General features: G+C 44.7%; 1 protein-coding gene across 2 annotated transcripts in view; it reads left to right on the forward strand.

Moving 5' to 3' along the window:
- Positions 1-22,949, forward strand: part of MGMT (O-6-methylguanine-DNA methyltransferase) — a 138,035-nt gene that overhangs the window by 12,668 nt on the left and 102,418 nt on the right. For both annotated transcript variants that reach the window (XM_082286585.1, XM_082286586.1), the window contains exon 3: positions 6,874-7,013. In XM_082286585.1, coding sequence (XP_082142711.1) covers positions 6,874-7,013 — 140 coding nt within the window. The remainder of the gene's footprint in view (positions 1-6,873; positions 7,014-22,949) is intronic.

Here is a 22,949-nt window from a genome sequence, read left to right on the forward strand (position 1 = left end):
TGAAAACAGCACTTGTTGAGTCTGGAAAGCAGGAGCAGTAACCCACCTGCCCCTTCCAGAGGAGTTAAAATGGGTTTATTACAATTAAAGTGCCCTTCCAGTAAAATAAAGCAGTCAGGCACAGCCCTGGATGCTGGGAATTTGTCGTTGCTCCCGTCTGCCAAAGCAGTCGACTGAAGGCGCAGCCAAAGAGCCAGAGGCGACCACTGCTTGGAAAGGCACTTCCCTAGCTTGGCATTTCGGGGGCTTTTGGTTGCCATCCAAAGAGGATTAGCAGGATAATGCGATGGGACAACAGAAACTTGCTTTTGTTGTCTTTGATTGTTTAATAAAGAATTACGTGTTTGCTCTCGTCGAAGACTTTTTAAATGCTGTAGAAAGCAAATGTTGCTCCATGTGAACACGTATCCCCCTGGTTTTTCAGGAGCTTGTGTGAAGTGGGCCTTTGGATAAGGGGAGAGGGGGACTGATTTTGAGTGTTTATGCCAGTGTATATTTGTATATGTTCAGAATATGCAGCGTGATTCTGTACTTTCACATTTTTTATGGGATTAGTTCTTTGGAAGGTAAAGAAATTGCATCACCCCAAACTAACCCTGGATTTGCTTCCAGGCTGTCTGACATTTCCTTTCCAAACCTCCCCGAGCCAGGAAATGAGGAGGTTTTGTTTTCGTACCCTCTGAAGTTACACGTTTGGCTTAACCAGGGTTAGATTTACTCAGAGAAGCAGTGAGATACCAGGAGAGCACTGCAGGCTTTCAGTGCAGCTTTTGTTTGAGAGCCTCACCTGGATTTCAGCCCTGCTGCTCAGCTGGGGAGGTGTTTATTACTCCTGCAGCAAACACAGAATTCCATGGACCTGGATCTCCAGTGCTTTATTCTGGAAAGCTGAAAGTTTGTTTTGGGTGCTGTAGGAAGAAGAAATAAACACAGCAGAGACAGCGGTTGTGGAGGGGGTAGAGGTGTCTTGTGTGCAGGTCAGGGGTGGTTTAGTTCACAGGAACCTGCTGCAGGATGTAAAGGACTTGTATTTTAGAACAGGAAAGGTAATTTTAAAAGTTACTTTATTTTTTAGCAGGTATATTGACAAAATCAAATCCGATTAGCTACCACGAGGGTTGTTTTGTCTCAAGACTTTCTTCTTGAATTTAAGCAACGACTGCAACACCTTCTTTTCCTGAAAAATTAGCTTTTGCCTTTATTTAAAACCTGTGAGCCACTTGGCTTTGCTTGGGTGGGCAGTTTTCCATATGTTTAAGGGTACTGTGATGTTTGAGTGTGGCAGTACTGGAATTGTGTGTTACCTGCCTCAGAAATTACTTTTTCCATTAAGGAATGAGTGATGTTGCTCAGAGTTCCCTGTGGGTTGCAGTGGGCAGCAGCCGTCCCTTAGTTTTTTTGGACAAGAAGCTTCCTGGCTTTCAGGACAACTTTCTTATATCTTCAACTGTCCAGATAAAGATGTCAAACCTTCAGGGACCTGTTTGGATCAGGGCATCCTTATCATAGAATCCCAGACTGGTTTGGGTTGGAAGGGACCTTAAAATCCATCCCATCCCACCCCTGCCATGGCAGGGACACCTCCCACTGTGCCAGGCTGCTCCAGCCCCAATGTCCAGCCTGGCCTTGGGCACTGCCAGGGATCCAGGGGCAGCCCCAGCCACATAATCCTTTGGAGTTCACACCATTCTATTTAGTTGGAAATCTTTGGATTTTTTTTTTTTTTTCAAGAGGGGGAAGCAGCTTTTAGAAAAGTTTCTGGTTTAGCTTGGAAAGAAATCAAACATTTCATAATTAGCAAAAAAGACTGAGAATTAAATGTTTCTCATTCCCTCTAGCTTTTATTCCAGTGTAGCAAAGTGATACTAGTATTCCAATACATTAAACTATTTCTGGTGTGGAACAGCTACCTAACTCTTCCCTTCTTTCTTCCCTGCAGTAAAATTACTTGTAGAACATAAACTCTTTGTTCTCGTGAAACAGTACCTTTTGGAAGGTGAAAATGTAGATGATTAATCAAGATATTAACAGGAGTAGATTGTAAGATTGTTCTGATTGCATGGATCCTGTGTGCTATTCACAGGCCTTAAATCTTTCTCTGCTTTGAAACACTAAAAAATGGCTTTTTCCTCTAAGACAAGCCCCATAAGGTTGGAAACACCCTCCACCCTGCACTATATGTGCAGAAATACATTACCTTTACTATTAATATCTTTTCCCATATTCTTAACGTACAATGGATTGTTTCCTTTTAAATAAACAGGCAGAACCCAGTAAAACAAATACAGGAAGTTTTAAACTATTAAGGAGATGCTGAGAGAACTATAATTCAATGAAATCCTTGGATGGGTGGCCCACTGGCATGGGCAGCCTCATCAGTGGGGTGGCAGCAGCTTTTGACACTAAATCATTTTGCAAACATTGGTTTATGATGGATTTTTGCTTTGAGTGATGGGATTTGATAAGGGTTTTGTTAGGAGAAGGATGCAAACTTACTGCATGAGGAAGAGTGACTGAAACGAAGCAGCAGAGTGCCAAACTCTGAAGTATTCCCCTTAAGTCCAATATTTGAAGCTTTGATTGAATTTTAATTCAAAACTTGGGTCAATAGCAAGCAGGTTTGAGAGCACGGTGATACTCAAAAGAAGGACTCTTTAAGAGTTCAGGACTGGTGGTTTGTTTCCTGTAATTAGGATGAAGAAGCAGCTTCCCTGGCATTTATTGATCATCCTCAAACTAAACAAAATTCCTGGAACTGCTTTTTGGAGAGTCCCTGATGTTCTGTGGCACCATCAGAACAAGGCAGGTGTTTGTGAGTCGTAGCTCGTTTGCTAATGCAAATGTCAGGACTTCGATGGAATCTTCAGGATAAGTTTATGAAGCCTGGGAAGTGATGAAGTTTTTAGGATAAATTTATGAAGAATGGGAAGCAAAGGAGGAAGGTGGTGCTTGGTCACACCTCTGGTGGGGTGGGTATCAACACCTCCAAGGGAATCACCTGCAGGTAGTGATCTTGTTGGATAAATGCTGTCAGACACTGAGGTTTTGTGGCTAGAAATGCCAATTATTTGTGCAGTTTTGGGTCCTCTGACAGTAATTTTTAGTGCTTGAAGCCAGTGTGTGGTTACCTCCTAGCCCAGCATGGGAGCAAGGTTGTGTGGAAAACCTTCTGTGGCACCTGGGTGGGTTCTTCAGTTTCACATAAGTGACTTTGGTGGTGTGGAAGAACTAAACAGAGCATTTTCCAAGTGTGCAGCAGTGGCTTGGCTAGAAATAGGACCATTTTGGGGTCTGGGAGAAGGCAGGGGAAATGGAGGAAAGAATTGCAGTGCAATTTCCTGCTGTTGGTTGTATTTCCTTTCACAGGTAGCTCAATTAACACTTTCTGTTAATCTGGAAAGGATCAAGAGACCCCTTCTTGGAGGAGCTGGGACATCTCCCTGATTAATGCAGGACTCTCTTGGTTTAAAAAATCCAATTGCAGGATGTGTGTGAGGCCACATTCGATTTGCCAGCTGAATATGTTATTTTTGCCTTGATTCTCAGAAATATTTGAGGGGGGAAAAAAAAAATTCCTGAGGACTTCCATGCTGTAGCCTAATGGAAATCCCCTGTTAAATCAGATGCAGAGGGGATTATTGTTAATATTTTGATATTGGTGTGGTGGGTTTATATTGTAAAAGCAGAGTGAAGGAAATGGAAAAACCTGTGGAGGGGAGATCCATCAGAGATAGGGCTCTGATGGGAAGGATTCAGTGCTCATAATACTGAAAGGAAAAACATGGTTTGCTCTCTGGACTTTTCTGGAAAACACACCTTGTTTTCTGGGAGAACATGGAGCATGGAAATGCTTTGCTACAGTTTGGTTTTTTTTTTTTAAACCTTGTTGATTCTCAAGATTTCTCTGCATTTTTTATTTCTCTGTTCCTAATTAGGGATATGAATTGGATTCTAGGATGTCACGCCAATGTCCAGTGGAGTTTTTGGGGGTGTTAGGAGCAATAGAACATAGAAATATTTGAATTTTTTACTGTAGTGTGAGACCTGGTTAGTGCAAATGTAAATGAAATTACAGTCGTCCAGTTTTCTGTATTTAGCAGTCTGGTGAGGTAAACTTAGAAATGTTGCACCTATGATTTTATTTCTTTGGGAAAACTCCAGAAGATGGCAGGAGATGCTTCCTCCCTAAAAGTCATATTTTTTCTACCTAGTATCAAAATTACAAGATATTTTTATGCAGATTTGTAGGTTTTAAAGTGGAACAGGAGAGTGAAGGAGAAGTTGATGCAGGAGCTGATCAAAATTCTTCACATTTTTTATAAATCATGGAATGGTTTAGGTGGGAAGGGACCCTAAAGCCCACCCAGTGCCAGCCCTGCCATGGCAGGGACACCTCCCACTGTCCCAGGCTGCTCCCAGCCCCAGTGTCCAGCCTGGCCTTGGACACTGCCAGGGATGGAGAAGTGTCCAGCCAGCACCACCACCGTGTTCACCACTAAACCATGTCCTGAAGTGCCACATCCACGTGTCTGTGGAACACTTCCAGGGATGCTGACTCCACCACTTCCTTTGTCAGCCTGTTCCAATGCTTGCCAACCCTTTCTGGGAGGAAATTTCTCCTACTATCCAGCCTAAATAACAAAATTAGTATCTGGACAGAGGAGTGTGCGTTGTAGATCTGCCAGTGACCTTCATCCTGGAGCATCCCAACCCAAGTGCAAATGGATGTGGTTTTATGTCCTGCAGCTTCATTCTTTTATAAAATAAACCTCCTAAATATTGCTGCCCAATGAATATGATAAACAAGGCTGCAAACAGGAGTTGCAGTTGCTCAGGGTTTCATCTATAAAGCTTAGTTCGACTTGGTGAGAGCTCAGAGGGTTATTGATAGTGTGCTGCTGCTCCCTGCATCCTGGGTTTTGTTCTGATGGAAAAGCTGATCCCAAAGTTGTTATAGTCATGGAGCTCGTGGTGTGAGGTTCAGTGCATCTGGTTCAGGGCTGTCACACCAATAAACATGAAGAATGTGTACTGGTTCTCCACACATGTGAACTTTTACTGCTTGTTTGCTGACTTCTACAGCGAGATGCTGCTCCAAGTTCACCCCTGTCCTCGAGGAAGGAGAAGGAACATGGGCAAAGTTGGTTGGAAAGGAGTTTCTTTGTGATGCCACCAAACATTTGATTATTTAGCAATTAGGATTGCAGTCAGAGTAAATAAACCCCAGGGAACCTGCAGGTCCTGAACTTCTCCAGGCTGAGTGAGGTTGCTCTGGTTGCTGCGTCTGTAGGGGAGGAATTGCGTAAGAGCTTCCCAGAATTCAGGGGCTTAGGTTTACTTTTGCCCTAGTAGGCAAAACTGCCAGCTCGATGGCTTTTCTACTCTCTCACGCTGATTATATTACTCACAGATGTGACTTCATTCCACAGCACTTAATAATGGGGTTTGAAAAGATTCTCTTATTTGGAAAGCAGCTAATTATTGTACAGCTGGGAGCAGTGGGCAGCTGTAAGTCATCCTGCATGGACCTTCCTGGCTCCTGCTGCACCCCTGGTCTGTCATTCGTGGAATCCCAGAATGGTCTGGGTTGGAAGGAATAAATCTCATCTCATCCCATCCCATCCCCTGCTGTGGGCAGGGACACCTTCCACTGCACCAGTTGCTCCAAGCCCCGTCCAACCTTGGACACAGGGAAGTAAATAAATCAGAGAAACCTTGTTGGTCTGTCAGTGTTGCAGGAAACTTCGTGAAGTTCAACAGGTCAAGTGCAGGGTCCTGTACCTGGAGGGACAGGACACTGTGGGAATGGCTTCCCAGTGCCAGAGGGCAGGGATGGGTGGGAGATTGGGCAGGAATTGTTCCCTGGGAGGGTGGGCGGGCCCTGGCACAGGGTGCCCAGAGCAGCTGGGGCTGCCCCTGGATCCCTGGCAGTGCCCAAGGCCAGGCTGGACATTGGGGCTGGGAGCAGCCTGGCACAGTGGGAGGTGTGGAAGGAAGTGAGTGGTTTTTAAGGTGTGTTCCATGCCAAACAGTTGCAGGAGCCTTTTATTCTGTGTTTGCTGATGGACTTGCCTTGTGCTGCCTCACAGTTTCTCAGCTGGTCACTTTTTTCCCAGTTTCACATGAGCTGAGCTCTTTGGAGCAGAGGACTTTTTGCCCTGGCTGTGGTCTGGACCGAAGCTTTGGTGTCTGGGTGGCTGCAGTGGACACACTTGTGGTGTTCTGTCCTGTCCTCCTGCAGTGGTGGTACAAACCAAACTGTAAATACACCTCCAGCATCCAGACTGGGCTGGGGTTTTTTAGCCAAGATGGATTTGACAAGTCTGTTATTGTTGGTCTTGTCCAATATTGAGAAATACTTGGCAGCTGTTTCCAACTACATCCTATCAGTAATCGTAAAACCAGACTGGTAACAATGGGAATAAAAATATGCTTCTTTTCCTAAGGAATGATTGATTTTTTCATATGTTTTCTTTTCCAGCAGACATACTCTATTTGTGTTCCAGCTGTTATTTGCATAACACTGCTGCTCTAAACCACTGAATCTACTTTGTTGTCACAACAATCCTGTTTTAAATAAGTGTCACAACACATTGGATTTTAGCTGATAAACCAGCCATGAAACTGCTGCTATTTCATGTTTTTATGAAGATCACTGTGCTGTTGGTTAATGGATTTTTTGAGACTTTGATTTAGGTGCTGACTTCTCAGGATGGATCATTTTAAGTTGGAATTTTGAAAGTGAAAGCCGTAGTTGAGGAAACTTGAAATTCGCTGTTTTCTTGCTTTTTTCAAACTGCTTTTGAAAACCGCTCAGACCTGTTCTTTGGTGAAAATGCGTGCAGTTAAAGAGGATTTTATTTCCCTGAACAGGTGAATTCCAAACAGGGAGGATCACCATGCAAGGAGAAACACGTGGTTCTGCTCAGCCCCGTGGGAAAGATCGAGATATTTGGGTGTGAAACGGGCTTACATGAAATAAAACTTCCCAAAATGAGCATGCTGCCAAGTGGGTGAGTTCATGTCCTATTGATCCTGTGGTTATGTTCATGCTGGAGGAAGAAGATTGCCCAGAGGATCTAAGAGCACACTTGTTTTTGCCAGTCGTGCTGGGAGCTCAGTGCTTGCTCCTGGGAGAGGCAGGAGGAGCCTCCAGTGCCTTTGAGGACTCCAAAATACATCAATTCCTCTGCTGCATCAAAAATATTATCAAAGAAACACTTACAGTTTAAAGTGTTTCTAATTTAAGTTTTGAAAGAACCTCCTGCCCATCCTGATTTTTGACACACGTATAAATCTGTCACTGAGGGGTGAAACATCCTTGCACACCTCACAACTCTTAATCTGTTTTTATGGTTTTATATATAGATCTATGCTCCAACAGATAGGAGCAGGATTGACTGATTGTTTTAATTACTGTGTGGTGCTTGTGAGAGCTTTAGTTGTTCTTCCAGAGCTGTGATGTCTTGTGGAGCTGGGAGCAGATCCCACGTGGCAGTGGAGATGATGGCTCAGATACAGGCCTGGCTAAGGAGGCATCAGTGCATTTGCCTGTTCATTGTGAGTTGTGTTCAATCTGCTGGAGTCCCTCTGTCCTGGCCACATCTTGGAGGTTTCCTTATTTGTGAGGAAATGCTCAGTGACATTTTCAGAAGGATCCTTGAATTCATTCAGAATTAGATACTAAATTTCTATGCCAAATTTCTTTGCCAAAATCCAAACTTCTTATCTCAGACTTTTCTAAGACTGGTCTCTCAACTGGGTTTGGTAATTAAATTCCACTTTTCCACAGTCTGCTACATCGATGCTCTCACTGACAAGACTCAAACAGGTTTGACTTCTTTTCTCCACATTGTCTTTCTTTCATCCTGTCTTTGCACCTGAAATTCTCCATGGATTTGTAGGATTTCTGTTTTCCTGTTTTATTCTCCTTGTAGCAGAAATGGGTGTAGCATCAATCAGGAACGTGAAGCATAATGTGTGTTCTGGTTGAAATATGATTTTGCCTCCCATATGAAAACACTGAAGCTTCTGGATTTCCCAGCTTTGCCAGCTCCAGTGATACAGAAAGAAGTGCTTCACTTTCTCTCTGGTTTAGGTGCTGGATTTCCACTGGTGAGGAATGGAAATAAAGGGGTATTTAGGATAAAGTTGAAACTTGCCTTGGCTGCAGAGCAAAATCTGCCTGGAGAACAACGCAGGGGAGGAGGATCTTCACCCTGTGAAGGGCAAATGTCAGCGAGGGGTGGAATAAGAGTAGGAAAATGATTTGGGTGCTCTCAGAGCCATTTTTAGGGATGGATTTTTCTCTTTTACCAGAACATCTGGTGAAAAATTCTGGTTTTGTTCTACCAGAACATCTGGTTTGCTCCCCTGTAACGTGGCCACATTGCAGGTTGAAGGTTCTTGTGATCTTGTTCTTCAGCAGAAGTTGGACAGTTTAGATCCTTTTCCTAATTTTTTAATTTGTACCTGTTCTTGATCTTTGCTTTTCTCAGTGGTGAACTGACTTCACTTCATCTTGAGGCGTTAGAGGCATCTTGATAACTCTTAACCTCACAGGCTGCATGATTTATGTGCAAAAATTATTACATTAGAGGGTCTATCACTCAGGGGTAGCTCAGAAGTTAAAGGCAAGAAAGAGCACTTTTACGATTACTTTAAGAATTTAAATCTGAAGAAGAAAGGTGGGACTTCCTCTTGTCTTTAGCACTGATAAAGTTCTAAAAATTTTAAAGCCATCTGTAAATGTTTGTGCTGAAGTATAACATTTAATCTCTTCTACTCATCACTAGTGAATAGTTGTTAAATCTGGCCTCATTATTTTCGACAGAATAAAATAAAAACAAAGCAGTGCCTGGTGTTTCTCCTAACTGGCTAATAAACGCCATGGCAAGAACATTGGGTGGAAAAAAAAACCCATAAGAAACATAAAAATTGATTTTAATGGACCCCTGTCAGAGAGAACCATAATGAGCACAAGTCTGGTAATAAATATTGGTATTCTGCTCCACGGTGCTTGGGACTTCTCATGTGGAATTGCATGTAAGAATCAATAGAGATTTTAGGGGTTTTTAACAACAAAAATAAGTAAACCTTTGAAATATATAAATACTTAAGACTTGCAATCTGTCAGACAAACCTGGTGGTTGTAGGAAAATCTGATAAGAGCCCCTGGTTAATGGCATAATCGCTTTGTGGAGATCTCGCTCTATTTTACAGCTTGTAAAATGCTGTGCAATTAATCACCTGAGATTACAACCTCCTCACTGATGGCTCTCCTTAAAACTTAAGAACACAGACTATAATGGAGCCTAAAAGGAGAAGCAACAAAGTAAAACCCAGTTTCAGTATGCTTGAAAGGAATTGATCTATTAATGAGATGAAACTAATTGTAATAACCTGAGGTTATTCTGCTCCTCGGGAAGCTGCCGGGGTTTAGAAGTCCAGACACGTCACAGTGGGATGGTTTCTTTTGGAGAGGAGGATTCTTGATCCAGGCTTGTGAAATCCATGATGTGGATCTCATCCCTGGAACTGGATGGGGCTTGGAGCAGCCTGGGATAGTGGAAGGTGTCCCTGCTATGGGTGGGCTTTAAGGGTCCCAGACCAGTCTGGGATTCTGTGATAAGGATGCCCTGATCCAAACAAGTTCCTGGAGTTTTGATGTCATAATCTGGACAAATTTGTCTGTTTTTAAGAACTTCAGCTTCACAGTTCCTATTTAAAAAAAAAAACAACCTAAGTATATATAAGCTGTGTATATGTATTATATACATATTGTATGTAACAGTGATATAATATATACATTATTATATGTAATATATAATAATAGTGTATTTTTTTTTTTTAATTTCATGCTGTATCAGCTGTTGGAGTTTTTGCTTCTAGTACATACAAATCTAATAATCAATATTCCTCCAACATTCTTGCTTGAAATACTGCAAATGTTTAACACTTTTTGCTCATGTCCAAAAGAAAAACTCCCTTTCTTTTACTGTTACCATACTTCTAAGTGTCTTCAGCTGCTTTAGAGTTTCAGAATTCATTTTTTTGTTGTTCTGCTGTCAGCTGTGGGGTTCCCACACCGGGATGACTCTGTTTTGAGAAGCCTTGTCTCATTCCAGAGGTGGAGGGGGAAGTTGTCCCCTCGGTGAGCAGGGGATCCTGCTCCTGACTTCCATGGGCAGTGACACACCATGGCTTTCCCTCTGCTGGATATTTACAACCCGGGGTGCCTTGGAAACCTGGGCTGTTGGCTTGGCATTGGGATGGCAGCAGGGAGCAGTTTCTCCCTGTGTTGCAAAAATCCAGATTTCCTCAGGAGTTCCCTTTTCCCTCTGGAAAACCACCCTGGTTTTCCCAGCTCCCTGCCTGGGCAGCATGGGGCAGGGGTTCTCTGGGCTGCACGTGTGCTGGGGCAGGGAAATACAGTGGGAATCGAGGGGTTTAGTACAAGGGCTGTGGTAGAACGTGTTTTGGGGGAAACTAAGCAGCTTCCAGTGTGTGATTGGAAAATCCTGTTGTGCATGGGGAGGTGAACATCATCCTCCTCCTGATGGGTGTGTGCGACATGAAAGTTAAATTTGCCACGTGAAGGGCAGGCACAGATCCCAGGTGATGCTCGTAGCCCTAATGTGGGACGTTATTTATCCACCTTGGGAGTTGAGGATGTCACCATGAGTTAGGTTTTCCACTGAGAAGCTCAGCTGAGCAGCTGTGGTGTGTCACTGCCATCCTTGGATGGGGATGATTTGGGGACATCCTGGCTCTGGGCTCCTGCTGCTGCTGTCTTGGGCTGCTGGGGTGCAGGATCAGCTCGAGCTTGCCAGAGGAGCCTGAGCTCCCATCCTCTGCAAGAGACAGCACCTGCAGGTCTGCTCCTCCTCCATGGACTGGGGAGGTGTGTGTTTGCTGGTGTGAACGTGAACTGGAATTTGGGAGACTGCAGAGAAGGTGTTGGGTGCTTCCTGCACGTTTGGGAAGGACAGCTGGGCAGCCTGATTTGCTGTGCTGTCGCTTGAATAGTCAAAGCCTGCGTTTTCCTGGTGCTGTAGGAGTACACCCAGACTTCCCTTTGCACTCTTTCGGAAGCAGTGTGATCCCATCTGCCCTCTGTGTCCCCTGCAGGTTATTTGCAATTTTCTTTAGTGTTTCATTTCCCTCCATCTTACTGAGAGAGATCAGAGGAGGAGGAGCAAGGAGCCAGTTTGGCCCTTCCTGTATTATTAATCTGCCTAAACCTTTTAGGGCGAATCTGCAGTTCAAGGGGTTCGCCAGGGTTTCAGTCAATCTCTCTCTGCCACTGTAACATTATCAGAAACTCTCCAGAATCTCAGTTTAAGCAGGTTTCCAGCTATTAGGGATTGAAGGAAAATCTCAAGTGTGTGCAAAGGCGGCGGATGCAGCGGGGCAGGGAGTCTGATAAGAGCCTAGAACAATAACTTGGAGAGGTGTGAACCACTCTGTTCATCTCTGAGGTATTTAATCATAGCCAGTGGTGATGGTTTAAATGTCAACTTTGCTAACTGTTTCATTCCTCATACTGTAAAATTTACTGAGAGTGATATCTCACTTTGATGCCACAAGTGGGAGGCATTTGGGAGAGTGCCACTCCTCCTATTTTTCCAGTGAGCATCCGCCAAGGCTTAGAAACTTAGTGGACCTCAGGGGCACAGTAAAAACCCACTGAAGGAGGTAGGGTTGTGACTACTCTGCTGCTTGGAAGAGATTCCTGGTCTACCATGAACATCTGATGTGACTTAGGTGAGTAGAGGATTATTGGCAAGGTGGCTTGGAAGAGGCTCCGCTCTTCCTCCTTCAATTCTTCCTTGAAATCCTTGTGTAAAAACAGAGATTTTCTAATTAAAATGGTGCAGGATAAAACCTGAGTGAGCCAGAGAACACGGAGTAAAGAAGTTACTGGGCTTGGGATGAGCTCAAATGGAGAGTGGGAGCAGGGAAAGGAAAGGTTGTGCAGAGAAGGGAACAGAGCTGGGAAGGGGCTGGAGAACTCCTGAGGGAGCTGGAAAGGGGCTCAGGCTGGAGCAAAGGAGGCTCAGGGGGGACCTTGTGGCTCTGCACAAGTCCCTGACAGGAGGGGGCAGCCGGGGGGGTCGGGCTCTGCTCCCAGGGAACAGGGACAGGAGGAGAGGGAACGGCCTCAGGCTGGGCCAGGGGAGGTTTAGACTGAAAGTTAAAAAACTTTTCCTGGAAAGGATTGTAAAGCATTGGAATAGGCTGCCCAGGGAGGTGTTTGGAGTCCCCATCCCTTGAGGACATGGTTGGTGGTGCTGGTTGATGGTTGGATTTGGTGATCTTGGAGGTCTTCTCCAACCTTAACAATTCCATGATTCTTCGTTAAAACACCAGTGACTGTGGACAAGTCCAGCAACCACTCCAGCTCTTCTTTACTTCTCAGGTGCCTTGTTCCCAAAACCTTCAAGGTGCTGTTTTGGCTCGGAGGTCACCTGGTTCTTCTGGGTGATTCTTGTTGAAATCCATATGGGATTTCAGCCTTTTAGCCCCTCACAATGCTGACAAGATTGGTTTTATACTGATGAGCAAAGTGAGAGCCTGTTTGTGGTGCCTATGTGGAGCAGTCACCAGAAGATCATTCTCATACATGTTTCTCTTTCAAAACCTTTCATTTCCGAGTATCTTTTAACTTGTGGCACAAAGCTCTCACAAATCTCATTGAGTTTTCTGCCACTTGTCTTGGAAACAAAACATGCAGATGCTTGGGTAATAGGGAGATGATGCTTGTTACTTCAAATTACTTCAAAATAACAGGAAAGTATATTTTAAAAAATAGGAAAGAAAGGAAAAAAGAAATATTACCTTCTCTGGTAGAAGTCTCTACAAATATCCAGGCATCAATCTTTATTTCAGCAGATTCAATGGATGTGGCAGGAAGAGTTATTATATAGCATAGTCCTCCTTTTATTAAAAATAAACTGGGCTAGGGTTTTCCATGGTTTCTTGTGGAGATGCTGCAGATTGTTTATGCTGCATCAAGCTAAGAAAACTTTTTATTGGAAGTGGTGTTTCCAAAACTTAAACAGAATAACTTCTGCATGTTTTTAGAGTTTAGCCTGACACGTAGCACAGCTCAAAGATATAGCTTCTCATGGTTTTAGAAATGGTTTGTGGGCAAAGTTTTACTGTCAGGTCTGGCTGCTGAATTTAATTCTGCGTGATTAGCAAAACCCACGTTCCTCTCTCACTGAAGCTGAAGCGAATCTTGAGCAACTCCACTGTAATCAATACTAGACTTTAGCTGTGTTATTTTCCCTGACAGCACGGCTGCATTTCTATTATCTGTCAAAGGCAGCATTGCAAGATTCAAATAGGAGTGGGTTTTGCGAGTCTTCAGTTGTGGTTTTCTCCTGAAATCTTGGCAGAGAAGCCTTTGAGTGTCAAAAAATAAAAGTTGAGACTTTTTGTGTGGATGAGAGGCTGGCCATGAGCTGGCCACGTTCAGTCACCCCCTGTGCCCTGGGCTTATCCCAGCCTGGGCAGCAGGAGAGGGGGAATTCTGCCCCTGTGCCCAGGTGAGCCCCCACCTGCAGAGCTGCCCCAGCCTGGCCCAGCACAGGAAGGACCTGGAGCTGCTGGAGCCAGGCACCAAATGAGCAGAGGGATGGAGCAGCTCTGCTGGGAGGGAAGGCTGGGAGAGCTGGGGGTGCTCAGCCTGGAGAGGAGAAGCTTTGGGGGGACCTCAGTGTGACCTCACAGGGCCTGAACGGGCCAACAAGAAACATGGAGAGAGACTTTGGACAAAGGATGGAGGGCCAGGACCCAGGGAATGGCTTCCACTGCCAGAGGGCAGGGCTGGATGGGAGATTGGGCAGGAATTGTTCCCTGGGAGGGTGGGCAGGCCCTGGCACAGGGTGCCCAGAGCAGCTGGGGCTGCCCCTGGATCCCTGGCAGTGCCCAAGGCCAGGCTGGACATTGGGGCTGGGAGCAGCCTGGCACAGTGGGAGGTGTCCCTGCCATGGCAGGGCTGGCACTGGATGGGCTTTGGGGTCCCTCCAACCCAAACCATTCTGTGATTCTACAAACCCCTGCAGGGCTGGTTCTCCTCAAACCCTGTCCATTGCTCCCATCACAGCATTTGGTAGTCAGGGCTCTCTGGGTTGCTATTACAGACACCTGTCAGTAAAACACTTCTGTGGTTCAGTTCTCTGCCTCAAGGAGAGCTGCAGGAAGGGTTTCTGTTATCCAGACCCAGGTGTGTCTGTGCTCACAGCCCTCTGTTTAATCCTAAAACACCTCTGTGGCTTTAAATTATTCCCAGCATTATCTGTGCATCTAAATTTTTTTCGAGGACCCCAGAAGTCAGGGAAGAAACCCAAGATGAAGAGTTGCAATATTTAAATCACCCCCTAATTCTGGTACATAATAGAAACATAATCCATGTCATTATGCAGCCCATTTTCCCATCCTTGCAGCGTGGATTTGCAATGGAAAAATGCTCCACTGCATTAATCTACCTCTGGCACGAGAAGTGGGAAGGTTCCACTCCTGGCCTGAATTACTCCTGGCGTTAGTAAAGACACACCAGGCACTGTATCTGTGCCACAGCACAGGGCAGGGCATCAGGAAAGGATTTATTTTCTGTGAAATTTCTTGAGGAGATGATGCTGCATAGACAAATTCTCACACTCCTCTTCGGTGGAATCATTTTTCAGCACTATTACAGCTCTACGTCTTCCACACTAGAAAAAGAGAGTCATATTTGTGGTATTTTCAAGTGGGTGTCTGCACAAGTTATATTATCTAATACAGTTTGTTGTTATTTTTGCCATTTTAAAATATCAGCACTGTAAAACGTGATCACTGGGCTGCTATAACATGTCTTGGTTTAGGAATCTCGGCCAGCCATGAGGGTTGCAAGCACACCCCAGCTGAGCAGCAGAGCTTTGTGTTCTGCACACTGGAACTGGGCTTTTGGTGTTCACACACCTCACTGTCCGTGTTAATATTTAAGGTTTGAAAACATCAGATCAGTGCCAGGAGTCACTGCCCAGTAGAAATCCTGGAATGGTTTGAGTGGGAAGGGACCTCAAAGCCCATCCAGTGCCAGCCCTGCCATGGCAGGGACACCTCCCACTGTGCCAGGCTGCTCCCAGCCCCAATGTCCAGCCTGGCCTTGGGCACTGCCAGGGATCCAGGGGCAGCCCCAGCTGCTCTGGGCACCCTGTGCCAGGGCCTGCCCACCCTCCCAGGGAACAATTCCTGCCCAATCTCCCATCCAGCCCTGCCCTCTGGCACTGGGAAGCCATTCCCTGTGTCCTGTCCCTCCATCCCCTGTCCCCAGTCCCTCTCCAGCTCTCCTGGAGCCCCTTTAGGCCCTGCAAGGGGCTCTGAGCTCTCCCTGGATTCTTCTCCTCTCCAGGTGAGCTCCCCCAGCTCTCCCAGCCTGGCTGCAGAGGGGCTCCAGCCCTTGGAGCATCTCCATGGCCTCCTCTGGATTTCTCCATCAGCTCCACGTCCTTCTCATGCTGAGGAGCCCAGAGCTGGACACAATTCTCCAGGGCTCTCTCAAAGGGAGAGGGGAACAATCCCCTTCCCCAAATGTTGGTCACATTCCTTGTGATGCATCCCAGGAGCCACTGGCTTTTTAATGTTGGATGGTTTTCCCCAGATCCAGCTGGAACTGGCAGCTGCAGTTCCTGGTCTTCCCTGGCCACTTTGGCTCACACATTTCAGTGAAACTCAGAGATCTCACCCTGCCAGTGCTTGTGCTAATTATGGCTGTTCTTAAAATGCCTCCCGTAATTCCTTCTATAAAAAGAATTTAAGACTTGGTAGGACAAAGCCCAGTAAATCACCCTGGAGCTCAGAGCTGGGAGGGAATGTGTGTCCTTAACCCACGGCTGCTTCTGCAATGGCTCATCTCTGCAGTGCCAGGGATTTCCAGGGAAATGGCAAATGCTCCTCAGAACCCCATGCTGGGAGAGAAAGAGTTAAACTCTAAAACCTTACCCTGTAACTGTAAATGCCATTTTTCTTTCTTCACAAATGTAACCTTTTAACATTTATTTTTAGCTTTTACATTAATATATGTAAAAATATTAAAAGCTCTTGTATATTACATTAAAAACTTATGTCAGCTGCCCTGCTTTTTCCTATTTATTAAAACTTTTCAAGCAGTGAAAACATTTTACTTGTTAATGAGGGGAAGAAGGAAAATTAATGACATAGAGCTCGGATCTTCCAAGATGTCTCCTTTTAACCATGCAAAACCAGCTCTTTTCCCACACTATGTAGTTTAATTTCTGTGTTAGGGTTCAGTAAGCAAATGCAAATAGATTTAATGATTTGCATCAGTAGATCACTTCTCAGTTTAATATCCTCCGATATTTTGGTCAAGGACTTTTTCTTTGGAAGGCTACTGCTGTTTTGTGGAGGAAAAATATTAATAATGGTGGCATTGTGAGATTCAAGTAAAGCAAGGGGAAATGTATAACTTATTCAAAAGCAGCATCTCACATTATCTTATCACTAAGATCACGCAGTGGAAAAAGTTATCGGGGAAAAGACACTTAGGAAATAATTGTGAATTGCTGATCATATTAAACATTTAGTGCTGGTTTCCATCTCACATCTCATTCTCATTTTCTATCAGAGTGTTCAGAGTCTGATCAGATTGGCAGTCATGTGAGGTATCTCGCCCTGGGATGGGGGAGTTGTCTTCTCTTTACCAGGAATAAACAGGAGCAGTTCCATCAATCCAGGGTTGGGTTGGTTTCATTGGAGCCTGCAGTATTTACCTGACTTAAACCTAACTTTCCCAAATTCCTTAAAATGCTTATTCATTAAATGAAAATGATTCCAAGGATGGATCTCTTGTAGATCGACCCCACCAGCTCATCTTTGCTGGTTCTCCCTGATTCTGGGTAAGCAGAAATAAATTCCTGTTGGCTTTTAAAGAATTTGAAGTTGTTTAGTGCACATAAATCCTTCAAGTGATAAATACTCATAATTGCCTAGTTGCTCATTAAAATGGGCACTTGCTGGTGATAAAAACTTTGCTTCTCAGTTTCTGGATAACTGACGTGGTCAGCTGATTGGGTGAGGTTTGGAGCATTTCTCAATTTGCTTGGTTAATTTTGACCTTTGAGGGACTTACTGCTCTAGGCTGCTGATATGTAAATTGTCACTTGTTCTAATAGATTCTTAAGTTGTGTTTTATCTTCCTGTTATTATCATCATAATGTAGATTTAGACATGAAGTCAGGATTGTCTGCAGGCTGTGGCAGAAGACTTTCTTCTGCCAGCTCAGAGCAAGAAATAATGAGATTAAGTAAGAAACTTTGTCCTTTAGGTTCCCAGTCAGTTGTTTTCCTGTCATTTGTTTTTCCTGTGCTTTATTGATGCATGTCCCCCTGGTTTTGTCATCCCACAGTTGGGTTTTGCTTGTGCTCAGGTGATGATGATGAACAGCTTCTCTGTGTATCCTGCTGCTGGCGATGCTCCATCAGTGTCACAGCCTGCGAGGGTGCAGGAGTTTATTGTTTCATAGGTGCTCTCATGCAGCTGCTGATTTAAAATGTACACACACAGAGATTTGATCGTGGGGATGCTGGGCAGACACTGCCAGGGTGGTTCCTGTGGGCAGGAATGGTGTCCAGTGCTTGCTGACAGAGTTCTAGCTGGAAAAATGCTGGCAGCTTTCTACTCCTGCTGGAAAGCCTGTCCAGAATTTGAAGGAAAATGTTCAAAAAGAGGAGTTTTTTTCCACATTCATGGACCCACACTAGTAAATGTCTTGATATGTTTCAGGACCAAGCTGGTAGGCTGCCTACCTTAGCAAAATTTAGTATCTACAGATTGTCCATCCAGATTGTTTACCTGGGTGATAAACTGACATTCCAAGTTTTTTCCTTTAGGCATTGAAATCAATGAAAGGCCTTGAAAGTTCTCTTTACGACAAATGCTCTTACAGTCCTTCCTGCTCCAATAGGAAATGTCTGGATTGTTCCTGAAAGTGGGATCAGGGTTATATCCCAGGTAACTGCCTGGGAGAACAAATCTCCCTGAAGGAGTGCAGTTTTTGTGTTCCTGGGTGGGAACATTAAAAAGCATTCGAGGTGCTCCCTAGGAGCACTCATGGCCAAGAGAGCTCTGCATTTATTGGTGTATGAAACATCCTGGAAGGACACCAGGGTTTTGATGGTCACTTGGCACAGAGCCCCTGTGGTACGGGGATGCTGTAGGAAACTATGGAGTCACCATCCCTGGAAGTGTTCAAAAACCATGTGGGTGTGGTGTTTGAGGACGTGGTTTAAAGGTGAGCATGGTGGTTCTGCTTGATGGTTGGACTTGATGATCTTAGAGGTCTTTTCCAACCTTAACAATTCTGTGATTCCTTGATTTGATTAACATATAAAATACAGCTGTGCTGACCGAAAACTTTCAGCTGGATAACTGCAGAAACATCCTGGTGTGCAGGTGCCTGGATCTAAGGACAAAGGAGGGTGGAGACTATTTCTTGCCTTATTTTTTAAACTCTTCAAGTTCAATGATCTGACTTGGGGGAGGAGTTGTGGAAAGTTTAAAGGCTGTATGAAAGTTGGCCATAAATATAAATCAGCTCCCATTAAGGCAATTTGAGCTGTAATACCTCAATAATTTGGAAGTAGTCATTCTTCACGCTCCTGAATGTTCTTCACCTCTGAGAAGAGTTTGTTCTAATTTTAAATGGACACCTGAAGAATACAGAAAATGTCTTCTGTTTGTACCTCTGAAGTTCCAAAGTCCACACTGACCTGATCATTGCACCATGGACTGTCTCAGCTCTCTCCACCTCTACCTGAATTCTTTGAAACAGCCTGGTTTTCTTTAACTTCTTTGGCTGGTGGTGGCAGGGACCAAGGTGGTTGCAGTAGTTTCCGGGTGTTTTATTGATTTCTTGAATATTTTTGGAGGTTTTTCTGCCTTTGCTGCTCTGGTTGTGTCAAGGCAGATCCCGTTTTCCTCCTCTGGGGCGCTGGTTGTGATTCCCGTTGGTTGTGGTCGGGATCACCTCTCAACTCCTGTAGGTCAGGAGTTCCCTGCAGGCTGGGTAATATTGCTTGTGCCTCTGAGGTTGTCCAGATGCTCCTCATTTGTGCAGATATCCTCTGGGCTTTGAGATTTATGTCCCAGTGTGGAACAGAGGATATCCTCAGGGCTGTGACAGCGTGTCCTGCTTCCTGCCTGTTCTGGGAAATACGTCTTGGAATCCTTTTTCGTAGGACTTGCAGCAATAACAAAAGCAGACAGGAACAAAAAACCTTCCTGATAGGTGGGATTGCCAGTGCGTGCAGGTAATTTGAAAATGAACAAGGAATCTGTTGGCTGAAGTGAGGATAAATCACAGTAAAAAGATGTCAAGTGGCCAAAAAAACAACCCCCAGGTACAAGGAAGCTGAAGGAAAACAAAAATATGCATTCTTGATAGCACTTTTTACTTGCTGGTAGTGCTGTGTTCACATCTGGGATGAGCCAGACTGAGCTTCCCTCTGATGTGGATCTAGAATATTGAATTTTTATAGGCTACTAAATTGCTTGTGCAGTAAAATGTCACACTTTGAAAGCAGTGTCACCCAGTCACTTTTAGGGATTTTTAGCACTAAAGGTTTGCTGCTTTTTTGTTGTTGTTGTTTGGTATTTGTAACTTGTACAGGAGTGGCAATGAAGGGCTGCTTTGGGTTGGCTTCAGCATGTGGATCACTGAAGGTATTGCTGAATGATTGTGTTGCTTATTGATATTTATTCCAAAAGCTTGCTGCATCTTAATCCTTAAATTTATTGAAATCTTGAAAAGAGCCATCAGAATGAGCAGTTACTTACTAATTTATTGTGTATTATCATTGCAGAAATAATGAAATAACTCCTGTTGATTCTGCCACTTTTTTGTATTACCTTTTTGCTCTGTCTGCATTCACATTGTAACTTTGTCTTCACTCCATACATTTCTTTCAGGTCTATCACTTTGTTATCAAAATTCCATAGTAATTAGGATGATTTATGACCAAGGGAACTCTAACTCACACAACTGCAGGCTATGTCAGAGTGGCACTGGCAGAATTGGAAGGTCTGCTTTGTTTTGGGCTGCAGAAGACACATCTGTGAACATTAATTGGGAAATACATTTTTATTCACCCAGCATTTCTAAGCTGAGAGTCTTGTTAAGGAATGGCTTCCCATCTCGAGTGAACATGACTCATTATTTCAGTACATTTTTCCTACTTTTCAGAGGTGATTCTTTTCTCTGGCAACTTCTGAGTGTTCAACCATGATAAAGTTGTGAAATGTTGGTTGTTGTGTGGGGAAAACGCCCATCCTTCTCCTGGTGTGAAGGCATTTCTGGAACCTGAAAGGAGAAGGAAATATTTTTTCTTTTGGTATAGGAGTAAAATTGATTCCAGAAAAAAAAAAAAAAAAACATTTTTGGAAGAGTTTATTTTTCAAGCTATAGATATTAATGTAATGCATGGCTGGAGGTCTCCAGTCATGGAGCAGCTTTCAGGTCTCCAGTAATGGAACAGTTAAATTATGCCACAGTTGACCTCACAAAAAAACCCCTGAGCTCCAAGGGGAGGTTGAAATCCATCCAGTGTCCTCTAGCTTTGTTCTAGAAAACCCCGTTTAGGGTGAAGCCCTCTTTGGTTTGCAGGGGCTGAAGCAGCACAAACGCTGCTCTGTTTGCAAGATGCAATATTTAGCCATAATGCAGATGCCTTCCCTCGTAATGGATGTGAATGGACCTCACATGAATGCCAATGAATGTGTAGAAAAAAATTAAGCTGCAGTTTGCTGCTGTTATTGCACGTTTTACAACAGAATTGCTGCCAGTTGTGTGAGGTCTTAAGTGTTTGACATCAGCTTCGACGCTGCCGGAGCGTGAATTTTGGTCTTCATGTTCCAATAAAAAGTTTCCCATCTTTATCATCCTAAAATACCTTCAAGGGTAGGAAACTGTCTGGAGCTTCTGGCTTCGGGGTTTAGAAATGTTAATGTGTAATGATGAGGGAAAAGAGTTGATGGCAAGGTTTTAAAAAGGCATAAAAATATAGCCAGATGTGTTAATGAATGTCCTTACTGAAGATTTAAGCTCATATGTTTTTTTAGTGTGCTCCTCTAACTAAACACATTCCAGTGTGTTTTATTTGAGCTGCTTTTGCTCAGGCATCTTAGAATCAGAGTCACAGATTGATTTGGGTTGGAAGGGACCTTAAAGCTCATCCATGGGCAGGGACACCTTCTGCTATCCCAGGGTACTCCAAGCCCCGTCCAACCTGGCCTTGGGCACTGCCAGGGATCCAGGGGCAGCCCCAGCTGCTCTGAGCATCCTGTGCCAGGGCCTGCCCACCCTCACAGGGAAGGATTTTTTCCTAACCTCTAATCTCAGCCCATCCTCTCTCACTTCAGAACTGTGTGAGCTGTGCTTAGCAGCAGCCAGGGTTTGTGCTGAGGAGCAGCGAGTGGTGCAGGAATGGCCCGTGAGCCCTGAGGAATGGAGCAGCAGCATCACATCTCCCTGGGCAGGACAGTCCTGGTGCAGCCAGCACTGCTGTGGTACCTGGTATCAGACCTGTTCCAATCTGTGTGGAATTTCCTTGGAGCAGTGTGAGCATCCCTGTCTGCCTCTGTCCCTGGAGGTATGTCAGTAGTGACAGGCTGGAGGTGTCTGTGGTCAGCCTTCATTTCTTGTCTTCGTCAGGTGCTGGAGGGGATTGGGAGGACACTGTAGGGGAGCTGAAACAATTTCCAGGGAGAGGGAAGTGATGGGACATTGCAGGGAAGGAGCAGTGACAGCAGCGATCTGTCACAGTGAGCTGGATCCAGCCCTGGCTCGTTCGTGGTGGGCTGGCAGGGTGGGTGCCAGGTGATGGCAGTCCTGGACTAGAGGGGACCTGCAGAGTCCTGTGCTGTCCTCTGCAGGCGGTGGCACGTCACCCAAGCACTGTGTCATGTGTGACACTCGTGTGGCACCTGCGAGCTTGCTCATTCCACATCAATTTTTGGCGTTGTGGGGTGGCAGTAAATGAACAGTTAATGTGTGACACCACAGGAGCAGCCGGGTGGGTGTGAAACACCTCAAAGAAATGGGGCCTTTGTCCACCTGGGACAACTCTCTGGTGTAGTGGTTTCAAAACCAGGATTATCTTCATCACATCAGTGACTTCCCCAAAATCCTTGTGCTGGCACAGCACAGGGCTGTTTGTCCCAACTGGAGGATGTGTCTTTTAGGGCGTGGAGCTGCACGTGGCCGTGCTGGGAATGAGTCCCCATAGCTCCCAGGCTGTGTGGCTAAAATGTCTCCTGAGAATGTCCCTGTCCTCCTGGAAGTTCCAAGCAGTGCAGCAGGATGAGCACCCCCTCTGTGTACAGTAGGAGCTGTTTTGTGAGGATTCTGAACTTCGCAGGTCTCTCTCCATATGTACAGCTTTGTGCTTGAAAGAGGGTTGAATATTGACCTAATTTGTCTTTTAAAAGGACACAGAGTTTTACTAGAATACTTACGCTATTGAAGTAGACAAATGCAGGTGCTATTCCTTTGGTAGTCGGTGCAGAAGGTTGATGTGCTCTAAGATTTACTGTGCATCACCTTAGCCATCATTCCCATAAGTATTAATTTTAACTCCACTAATAAGAAACTGAACAAAAGTGGAATTATGAGTTCAGTAGTATTCTATGAAAGGTCAGTTGTTAAAAAGGCAGAGTCTGACATTCTGTGAAAAAGGTGCCTTCATTAATCATCCTGATAGGATAGCATAGGATATTCTTGACCAGTACCCACCATCCTCACTGTGCAATGTGCTGAATTCCATGTATAAAAACAAGGATTAGGTGAAGGAATGCACAATGACAATTTTTTTACTACTGTAACATTACTATTTCTTTATTCAAAGTATAGAAAAATTAATGGAGACACTTTTATAAGGCAGACTGTC

This window comes from Coloeus monedula (assembly GCF_965178545.1).
Source record: "Coloeus monedula genome assembly, chromosome: 8".
NCBI classification, from domain to species: domain Eukaryota; kingdom Metazoa; phylum Chordata; class Aves; order Passeriformes; family Corvidae; genus Coloeus; species Coloeus monedula.